At 28.9% G+C, this 12,028-nt stretch overlaps 1 protein-coding gene across 1 annotated transcript; it reads right to left on the minus strand.

Moving 5' to 3' along the window:
* Positions 1-2,332: 2,332 nt before the first annotated feature.
* LOC113366985 (platelet glycoprotein 4-like) lies at positions 2,333-10,063 on the minus strand (the record flags this gene model as incomplete). The annotated part of the gene is made up of 5 exons (XM_026608626.1): positions 2,333-4,022; positions 4,280-4,405; positions 4,543-4,709; positions 4,818-5,172; positions 9,863-10,063. Coding segments are annotated over 5 exons (1,659 nt in total), but the record flags the coding sequence as incomplete, so codon positions are not given.
* Positions 10,064-12,028: the final 1,965 nt, after the last annotated feature.

The raw sequence follows: 12,028 nt of genomic DNA on the forward strand, positions 1-12,028 counted from the left end.
AGGAAATTAAAGTTATGTTGAAGAAATTGCAGCTATTACTCAAGTAACATCAGATACTTCATTTGACAAATTATCAAAAATAGAGAATATAGTCAAGACCACATTTAAAGAGAATATTGCAAAACCTGTGATGAAAACATTTGGTAGCCAAACATCATTTAATGACTCATTTAAAAGTAATGAGCAAGATTTAAAATTAGACAGGATACATATGCACATGATTGCAATTGCAGGTATCTTGACACTATTAATGTGTTCTTGTTGCAGATAACAGTTGAATTTTATTTATATTATTTGAATGCATTTAATTATGTTACATATGAAATATAGTTTAGGATAAAAAGAACTTTTTATAATCTAAACGTAATGAAATTGCGTTGAATTACCAAATAAGTGACGTACCACATCTGTGATAATGTGATGTGTAATAAATGCCCACCTGAGTTAATTTAAATATTTCATATTTTTTTTACACAATTTATATATTTTTTATATGTAATGTAACCTCAACTATAGGCTTTGATAATATAATGTATTATGATACTTTATATAACACGTTTCAAATTAATAAAAACTGAATAATTTATATATATGCATATATCTTGAGGATTGTTTGTTTGACGTTGAAACATATTGAATTGATTTAAACAGCCAATGTGTTGAAGAGAAAAGTTTATTTTGAATTTTTGTATACGTTTTGAGACTCAATGTGTCTCATCATTCAGCTAAAAGAAATTTACAATTGAATGATATTGTAAATTTCTCTTAGCTGAATGATGAGACACATCTAGTCTCGAAATGTATAAAAAAATTTAAAATAAACTTCTTTTCGACGCATTGGCTGTTTAAATGAATTATATATATATATATATATATATATATATATATATATATATATAGTGTGTGTGTATATGTGTATGCATTATTTAAAATTTATCATTATTCAAATTTATATTTGTTACTCTATCATATACTTTGTGGTTTTTGTTATTTTTAATTACTTGTGCGTTTATTATGCGCTGAAAAAGAGTCAAATGAATGGGTTTGGAAAAGTTTGAAGCATAGCTTAGTTTGCATTAAAGCACATGAGTTTTAGTTACATGAGTATGCAGAATATTCAGGGTTGGGCATATTGCCGAATATACTATTTGTCGCAAGCCTAATAAAAAGTCAAATTGTATTTCTATTCCATTTTTATTATATGAAATATTACATATGATTATTGTCTAAATCTTAATTTAAAAGTATAAAAATAGTGATTACTTTTTGGGGTAATGAAGAGTACATTTTAAGGTTACTAAATGATTATCTGCTAGTGTAAAATATATAAAATACTAGTAAGTACATCAAATATATGTTACAATATTTACTAAATATCTACAGCAATCAAGCAAACTCAGCCATACTTCAAACAACTTTAAATAAATATTCACAAATTTTTGTAGATCTATTCAGTCTAAAGGAATATAAATATTATATTCCGTACAATTTTCAAATAAAAATACATTTTAAAACTACTTTAAAGCAATAGAGAGTTGATATCACTGACATGATTTTAACTAATTATATTGCGTGAACTGACTGACGTAAGACAACAATGATGTCATGTTAAATTGATGGTTACTCTTTCGATGCATACATCATGCTATAACTAAAATAATTTAAACTAAAATTCTATCATGAAACTAAAATTCTATCATAAAACTAACATTCTTAGGAATAATTGCACTAAATACAAGTACTTCTACTAATATTTTGCCTGGAATTAAATTTCGTTTAAGTAGATTAACTTATACAATATGGCAAAGCCAGTATTAGAGTTACTATTAGGGAATAGTGATGAAAAATTCTTCCAATTTGAATTGATGTCACTTACAATTTTTATTAGACTAGTAATTTAATCTAAGCCTGGTGAAAAAATTCAATAACATAAACGATCACATACCAGCACATGTTTAAAAATAATATCAATAAATTATATCTGAGATTAATGTGGCAAGATAACATAAGGATATTGTTAGAAACAAACATTTATACTCTCACAACACGCACTCACAAAAATTAAAGTAAAGTTAAAAGTAAAGTCAAATTGTACAGCTTATCACTTTAGTTATAATAATCTTAAGAGCTTCTATAATTAACATTATAAGAATGAGATTTTGTAAGTTCGGTCATAATAACTCAATGTCATAGTACTTTTTCCAATTTTATTTGGAACTTTAGTCTTAGATAATATATTTCGATAATTATAAAATAAAGGTTTATAAAGATGCATTTTACAGTAGACTTACATATGATCTAGATATCATATAGCATATAGTAACTTCTTGGTATAAAATTTTGAATATTTTTGTGACATTTTTCTAATCAATGTAAGATGCAAGTGAGAGACTTGAATTTAGCGATTCGAGATATTCAATTTGATTACTAAACTAATAGGCTGAGTATTCAATATTTTTTTTTTAGATAATGATCATATCCAGGATATTGGTAAAAGTTGAAAGCTTAATAAATTCAATTTAGTGGAACCTGGGTTATGTCTATGTTTCTGTTACCAATATGCTAAGTTTTTGCAATCTTGGTTTGCAGGTACAAGATTATGAGCATTTTGTAAATATTTTATTGAACTTTGTGGCTTACTATACAATTTTGTTTGATCTGGTACCACAATGAAGTATACTCTGTATTGTATAGCACGGATGTTGCAAATATATTGGTAAGGGGTGACAGGTTGAAGTCTGAACTCTACTAACATGTTAATAATTTCTAATTAATATAAGGCATTTTTACATTCATAGAACGAATAGGAGGACATCGGCCACTAGCTGCCACTCCGTTGGCTTCATCCATGTTGTATAGAAGCAAAAAAACGTAAAATGTTTCAGGAAACGATCGTCTTCTGTATTGTGATTAATATTAGGCTTCTGAGTTAAGGCTATTTTGGTATTAAACATCAAAAGTTATATCGGCTTATAGTGGAGTACAAAGGATTACTAAAGATTTATTTGCTTTATGCGTGAGACCTATTAATATTCTTCTGTTTGCCAATTTTATAGTTGTTTGTAATTTAAATGAATAATTGGATAATTTTTGGTAAGTCTGATACAAATTTACTAAATTTAGTTTAGTTCAGTAATCAGTTTTTGGTTCTGGTACTGTAATTTCTTAATTTAAGGGTATTGAAATATCTAAAATAATAAGGCATCTCGATCTTAAACCATTCCATGGTTAATTTTAGCGCTGTATTCATCACCATTCTCATCATTATCTGAGTTTGAAGCAGATGGTACTTTGTGGTAATCATAAGGATCATCGCTATTGGACTCTGACAAATCATCGTTATTGCATTCGTTATCAAGATCACTCAAGTTTTCACTAACATCACCATATTTTAGCATACCATGTCCCATTTCATTTCCTTCGTTACATAAGAAAGCTTTATTTTCGCTGAATTTTCTAGTAGGTTTGTTATATATTTGCATCTCCTTCATGTCCTCTGTTGGTGTTTTGGTGTAATTTTTCTCATTTTCTGCCGAAAAGAATGGAATGGCTTTTTCTAACGATTTATTCAAAATATCTCCCAAACTCTTATTTAACCAGTTTTCTCCTTGTTTTTTTGTATTTTGCAACTTATCAATATCAATTAAGCTTTGTGCTTCGGTTTTAAAGTTTTCTTCGCATGGACTATAAATAGAACCAGACGTTTTTCCTAAATACTTTTCACTGATCGGATCCATCGACTTGTGGCCCTGATGTTTAAATCCTTGAATGTGTTTTCCAGTTGATTTACCGTTGTCATCTTTCAACCAGCTCTTAGAATTAGGGACATTGTATTGTTTGAAATTATCAGATATTGAACGACCTTTGTAAGAAACTGTCATCAGAACCTTTACTATAGATGTTATGAGCATTATTGACCCGAGAATAAAGCCTCCGTATAAGATTACTTGTTCCGCAACAGGCATTATGTTGAGATAGAAGATGAATTTATTATTTATGCTGCTAGGAAGTTCAGGCATTCCCTGGAATCATAATAGATTGATATGATTTTCATAAATATATTCAGATATTGAAATAGATATATCATATGATCTCAGTATTACTTTATCAATGCCAGAAAAGGGATTGTTTTTTGTCGAGCAATTTTTGAGACAATTTTTCAATATATTCTCTGAACTTTTATTAACTTACTTCTTGATGATTATTAAATCTCTTCGAATTCTATTTTGTACATATATTCTTATATCCTAATAAATATGTTAATTTTACATAAACTTACAATTTCAAACCAAAGCATAGGTAGAACCATATTTGAAAATCGCCCAACTTTTGCCATACTTGATAAATCTGTAAACACCATATTAATTTGCAGGCGAACTGCTACTTTCACTGGCATTCCGGTGTTCTGTATTAAAACAACGATATAATTTATTAGAATATACTTTTATTATATCTATAATGTTTACCATAATCATAAAATTTCATTTTGTCATCAATTTCTTATAGACTTTAACAAAATTTGAGTGAATAATTTTAACTTACGGGTTCGATATGAATTTCCGTTTGATGCAAATTGATGTCAGGTTGGGTTCCGTTGACTTGTTCTTTAAGCATTTGATCGCCTTTATAGAAATGTGGATAACTCAATGCTATTGGGAAACCATAATAACAGTCTGTGACATCAATTAAACCATCTGGTAGACAACGGCCTATAACAAATTAATATTCTTATTTTGGAAATGCTGACAAAAACACTTTGTAACAAATATAATATGAGTAAATATATACATAGAAATTATTATTAAAGCAAAATAAACCTTTACCTTTTCTACAGTAGCATTTGTGTTCAGGATTTCTCCATCCATTATCGAAAGCGTCATCTTCGAAAGTGTAAATGTAGCTATCAAGTCCTTTGACGTTTTCGTCCCCGATTTGAACCATGTCTGCTGGCCTGCACATAGACTTTCTAAAAAACTTTTGTTTATCGCCACGTTCTATGAAACTAGCGTATTTGGTTCCGTCTGATGCGCCGTTGACATCGCCGCACTTGCCGTCATTTCCTGGCCAATGCGGCAGGTAACGAGAACCGCGGTAAGTTGCGAGGAGACCAGACATGCGCAGGTCAGTTTCACCAGTATAGACGGTTTCATAATCCCCTTCAAAATCGTACATCTGTAATAAAAATTAAAAATATAAATATGCACCTAAATAATAGTTGTAAAATTGGCGAAAATAAATTTTTTGTCCCTGTTTTATGCGTTTCTTTGGCTCGAATTGCTAAGGAATGTTATCTAAACGTTAATAATAAATGATACATTTTTAAACTTTCTTTATTTCGATAAGTTAAACTGCTAATATTTTCAGGAATATATTTCAACGCCGAACAATATGTACAAAAACATCTCCAGCAATCGAAGCGCTGGACAATTTTTTGGAAATCACGTGGAAAATCCGCTAAGATATTGAAATCTTATGACTTTTCTAGTATAATCCGTAATTAGTAATTTTTGGTATTTAACAGTGTCGGATTAGCGAGGTTCTACTGTATACATACATACATACAAACACACACACACATATATATATATATATATATATATATATATATATTATAATATATTAAATAGTTCCTTTCTTGTAATTCCACATTATAATTTATTTTATTAAATCATATGCATCAATTATACATTTTGTATATATGTATGTATACATTGTGATAACACTAAAAATAATAAAGGAATAAAAAATATAATAAATTATAAAATATAGTTTATATAATCAAGTATAAAAGCTAATTAAAATATTTATTATGATTGAAACTCACTATGTAATTATATTTAAAAATATTCAATTCATTATCAACATGCTCATTAACTGTATTGCACTAATTTAATTATTGAAATATTTCCAACAAACTTCATGAGAAAAGAGAAAAAAAAACCTTATTTAGCAGAAGCAATAGAAAATTGTTTTTGACTCAAAGATTTTTCATGTGACATAACTTAAACAGAACTAAAATTGCACATAAACCTATCTTTCCAAATCATTCAATAAAATGATTATTATTGTTAAAATTGATTCAATAATGATCAATAAATTTTCTAATTCTGTATTTCGAATTGAATTGAATTTCAAATATTACTAAATCTCCCCAACGAACATACTATTTATTGTTTGTGTACAAGGTTTTTATTGTTGGGGCACATATTACGTAGTATGGTAATACTATTACGTTTTAACTCACGCCACAAATCAACAAGAATCCAAACATTGAACACCCAAAATTTTTTGCATTATTATATCAAATCAATAGTTTCAGACGGTACCACTGAACTTTTGTCAAAATTCTTATATTTAAGTAAGCAAGTGTTCAAAAAAAGCAAAAAAATAGAAAAATCAAAAAAGGAAAAAAAATTGGTAAGTTATTCACTATTTTAATTTGTTACAATTTTTGCAATGACAATTGATTGAAAACGAATGACATTTTGCCAACGATATTTCTATATCATCAAGCGTCGAACGCATAATAAGGTTTTATATGGTTTTACGGTAACAATTAAGCTTATGCTGAGAGAATCTTAAACATAACTAGGTGCCATTAATTTGATTCAGAATTGATTTCGGCTAAATCAATCGCCATCAACAATGGCCGTCGTCTTCCTAAAGGGTTATTACGAATGTGGAGGAGCTCCACTTTTGGCATTTTGTAGTTGTATTAATATTATTTATACATTTATACATTGATCAACTTTTTCAAAAAAAAATCTTAGAACGTTGATCTATAATTCTATGTTGCTCACTGAATTTATATATCGACTATTGTCTTTTTCCTCAAGTGGGCGTCTATTAGTCACGCGAGGCTTAAGGGGGCGGGATGTTGACAGAAATCACGAAATTTCACATAAAGTGAGAAAGGGACTAGTAAGATATCGCGTGTATTTATTGTGTATTTCAGTTAAAAAAATAATTTTTTAAATAAAAATATACTATTTTTTGTAGGTACTAAAATACACGTAATGTTTGGTGGGGAAGCGGGGTACTTTTAAATATCAGCACGTATCAACAAGTACGAGGGGGGGGGGGGCTTCAAAAATTCTTGGAAATTAGATTACGGGGATCGGTTTGGACGCTTAACTCTGTGAGCGCTCACGCTTATAAGCAACGAATTTTAGCGTTCGACTTGGCGATAATGCTCAGAATCGATAACTGAAATCCGTTCGTTTTGGAAACTGTGAGCGTCAATAAGCATCAAAATGGCGGCAACTGGCGGTAGGTAATTTGTAATTTTATTACTTTCTGGATCATTCAGCGGGATTATAAAGAATTTAACAATTAATAAATAAATGAAATTTCGTTTGCTTATGCTTAATTCATATTAACATTAAAATTAAAATTTAAAATTATTTAAAATTAATTAATATTAATATTAATATTAAAATAATTGTGTTATACAACTTGGCATTTTTGCGGGATTATAAAGAATTTAACAATTAATGAATAAATGAAATTTGGTTAGCTTATGCTTAATTAATAGTAATATTAAATTTAAAATTATTTAAAATTAATTGAATTTAAAATTAATTAATTTAATAATATTAATACTAAAAAATAAATGTGATATACAACTTGGCATTTTTGCGGGATTATATAGAATTTAACAATTAATAAATAAATGAAATTTGGTCAGCTTATGCTTAATTAATAGTAATATTAAATTGAAATTTAAAATTATTTAAAATTAATTAAATTTAAAATTAATTAATATCAATATTAATATTAAAAAATAATTGTGATTTACAGCTGCCATTTTTGCGGAATTATAAAGAATTTGACAATTAATAAACAAATGAAATGACAGATAGTAAAAACAACTGACGCTCACGCTCACGCTGCCCTACCTCTGTGGCGTGAGCGTATGTGAGCGCAAAATTTGTGCTACGAGCATCCTACGATGGTGCTACGAGCGTACTTATGTGAAACTCACAGCGCCAAGTCGAACGATGAAAGCGCGCTCACGGCGCGCTCACGGCGCGCTCACAGCGCGTAAGCGTCCAAGTCGAATGCACCCTACGTGATCGGTTTACGGACGCCCCCAACCTCATTTGTTTTTGCACAATGCCATACATTTTACATTTAATGAAATGAAAAAAGAATGAATTGCATAATATTGCGAGTTATGTTAGATATTATTTTATTACTTATTTTTCGTTATTTATTCTATGTATCATTTTTAATTGGAATGGCATACTGAACAAGCTATGTTGAATAGATAAAATTTGTATACATCTTTGTATGGTCTTTAAATTTTATTTCACAATTAGATAAATGTAAAAGAGCTTCCCGTGGCCTAGTGGTTAGAGCTATGGAGAAATTTTATTTTAAATAAATGAAAATGACTTTTCGTTGCCTAGTAGTTCGAGCCATCGACTTCGAATCCTAGATACCAGGTTCGACAACCGTCTTGGACAGTCTGATTTCAAGCAGCAGTGACATCGGTTTTCACTTCAAAATACAGATAAAAATATTTTAAAATAACCCTTAGCCGGCATTGCTGATGAGTATGAATACATCAGTAATATAGAAATTGTTATGATAAAAATTCAACACATAGATATAGGTCAACCGTTTGGGGTGCCGTCAATAAAAAGCTATGTAGTTTAAGATGTTAGCAATCAATTTCTTAATTCGCAACATTTAAATCTCAATTTACTCCAATATTTTTTATTATGATCATTATTTTTTTAAAATCAGATTATATTGAATTTTACATTTTTTATTTTTTAATTTATTTTAGAATAGTGGTAAGAACTCACGAGTCCTTTAAGCTGTTGTAACGATTTTTCTTGATTACTTAATTTTTTTTGGAGGCAACCCAATGGTTAGCTATCTCTTTGATGTTTTTAATTATTACAATTTTTTTGTAGTGATGATTTTAACCTGGGTTTACCAATGCCAGGTAAAGGTTATTTTTTCACTTGAAAACAAATTGCTACTTATATAAGGTTGTCAAATATCTCCCTTCCGCCTTTTTGTATTATAAACCAAGAGCAAAAAAGCGGAAGGGAGATATTTGACAACCTAATATTAAAGTGATAAACAATGTCACTACTGCTTGATATCAGGCTGTCTAAAGTGGTATCAAGCCTGGAAACTAGTTGAAAGAACAAAATTCTAACCACAAGGGAAGGTCGTTTGCAGAAAATTAAATAAAAATATATGTTGTAAACGCAATATAAATTCGAAGCATTTTAGTCATAGATATTGATTGTTATAAAATATTTGTAAACTAATGGTGCATGGCATCGTGCCTTAAAGCAAATTGTTTTTAAAACTTTGGAAAAATTAGATTTTTGAGAATTTTTGAAAAAAATTGACTTTTTTGAAAAAAAAATATATATTTTGGAATGGTTTGTATTTTTATTAAAAGCAATTGTGCTTTCCTTCTATCTTCGAAATGGTTGAACCTGCCTTTGCCAAAAACTAATCAGCACATATCCCTGTCAATACGAATCGATTTGATTTATTTAAATCGGTTGATCCGTGTTCACGAAATCGTCGACGAAAAATTGTATACGCACAAACACACACGCTTACACACACGCACTTACACAGACTTACATACTTACACAGCTTTACACACTTACACAGCTTACACGCTTTACACATTTACACACTTACACACTTACACAGCTTACACACATACACATACACATACATTCATTTTTCCTATGCGAAAATGTTTAGAATACTTTGAAACGTAAAAATATATAAAAAAATATTTTTGATTTTTTTGCTATTACTATAAGTTACACTACGGGAAGTTAATTAATGGAAATGGTAATATGTTTTTAATTATCCTTACCCTGTCGATCAACCCAAGTTTATCGAATTTGATCCACCCCGGTAGCAAATTATTTCCTAGAGTAACAAGTGGTGTTTTGTAGCCAAACATAAACTCCCGTGCCGTCATTCGCACAAGTGGCTCGGAACCTGTTTGTCGCACTAGAAGATTCACACCCAATCTTGTAAAGTACGATGCATCTACGTTTGACTGCGTTATACTCTGGAAATTATAAATAGGATTAAATTAATATATATTCAAAACAATCAAATATTTCCATTGAACGATTATGAATTCTTAGAATTGTCTAACATTTACATTATTACATTTTCAAATATAATTTTGTTCTAATTTTAAACACGTGCCGAATTTGATCTAATTAAACAAGTTCTTTTATTCAGGAAATGATTGTTTGAAGGCATTGACGTAGATTTGGTATCATTTTAATTTGAATATAAGAAGCTATAAAAATTGTTACGTTTGTAATGCACCGAGCCGTGTTTATGTTCACCGATTGAGGAAACAATGACAAATAAATTGTTGAATTTTAAATGTTTATCTAAATAAATTAACGATAAAAATTTGTTAATGTTAAATTATTTATAAATAACTTCTGATTCTGAGGTAATTTTATGAATACTATTAACAATCACTTTTCATCATGCTGAATGTAATTTATTTGGTAAATAAATATTTCGCAGTAATAATACATAAACGAGTAAATAGAGAAAACGTTTCACTCTATGAAAATATATCAAATATTTTATGACCAGCATCTTTTCAATCGTGTTAGAAAAGCAAAGATTTTTCTTGTAGTGAAAGTGCTCTTGTAGTGGTGTAGTGGAAGTCAATTTTGGGGCCTTTAACATATAGGGGCCAATTCTTGCATAAAATAGAAATGGTATAGCAATGCTAAGTAACGAATTATCAAAAAGGTACGTAACCTATAAAACCCACAAATAACGTCTCTTTCCTAACACACACGTGAAGTTAAGTTTTATGTGTGAAACGCCTAATCGCAGAGCAAATTTTGAGATTCTATTATTTTAGATCTATGTTGAGATTATGGATTGTATACATATAAATAATATTATATATATATATATATATATAAACAATTTACTTTATATAATATATAAAATTTAATTCAATTATTTATTAAATTTGATGCTCACTATGTAATTATATTTGTTTTGAATTTTGAAAATTATTCAATAGATTATTAAAATTCTTATGGCTATATTGCACTAATATAAAAACCTAAATATTTCCAATAAATTTCATAAATATAATATAGAAAATTGAAATTTGATACAAAGATTAATTGCATAGTGACAGAACTCAATTTATAGAACTGAAATTGCACAAAAATCCAGCTTTCCAAATCGTTCGAGGCTTAAAATAATTATTATTGTTGAAATTGATTCAATAATAAGCATTATTTTTTAATGCTATATTTCGAATTGAATTGAATTTCAAATATTACTAAATCCCCCCAACGAACATACTATTTATTGTTTGTGTACAAGGTTTTTATTGTTGGGGCACATATTACGTAGTATGGTAATACTATTAAGTTTTAACTCACGCCACAAATCAACAAGAATCCAAACATTGAACACCCAAAATTTTTTGCATTATTATATCAAATCAATAGTTTCAGACGGTACCACTCAACTTTTGTCAAAATTCTTATATTTAAGTAAGCAAGTGTTCAAAAAAAGCAAAAAAATAGAAAAATCAAAAAAGGAAAAAAAATTGGTAAGTTATTCACTATTTTAATTTGTTACAATTTTTGCAATGACAATTGATTGAAAACGAATGACATTTTGCCAACGATATTTCTATATCATCAAGCGTAGAACGCATAATAAGGTTTTATATGGTTTTACGGTAACAATTAAGCTTATGCTGAGAGAATCTTAAACATAACTAGGTGCCATTAATTTGATTCAGAATTGATTTCGGCTAAATCAATCGCCATCAACAATGGCCGTCGTCTCCCTAAAAGGTTTTGAATTTGGAGAAGCCCCACTTTTGGCATTTAGTAATTGTATCGATGTCATTTATACATTGATCAACCTATATAAAAAAAATCTTACGACTTAGATCTCAAATTTCATGTTGTTCGCTAATTTTATATATCAAACAGGAGTGCCGCTGCCATTGTTATTATTATATTGTCTA

This window comes from Ctenocephalides felis, unplaced genomic scaffold, assembly GCF_003426905.1.
Source record: "Ctenocephalides felis isolate EL2017-DRISC unplaced genomic scaffold, ASM342690v1 CF-g0.4_SCAFFOLD_00645, whole genome shotgun sequence".
NCBI lineage: Eukaryota > Metazoa > Arthropoda > Insecta > Siphonaptera > Pulicidae > Ctenocephalides > Ctenocephalides felis.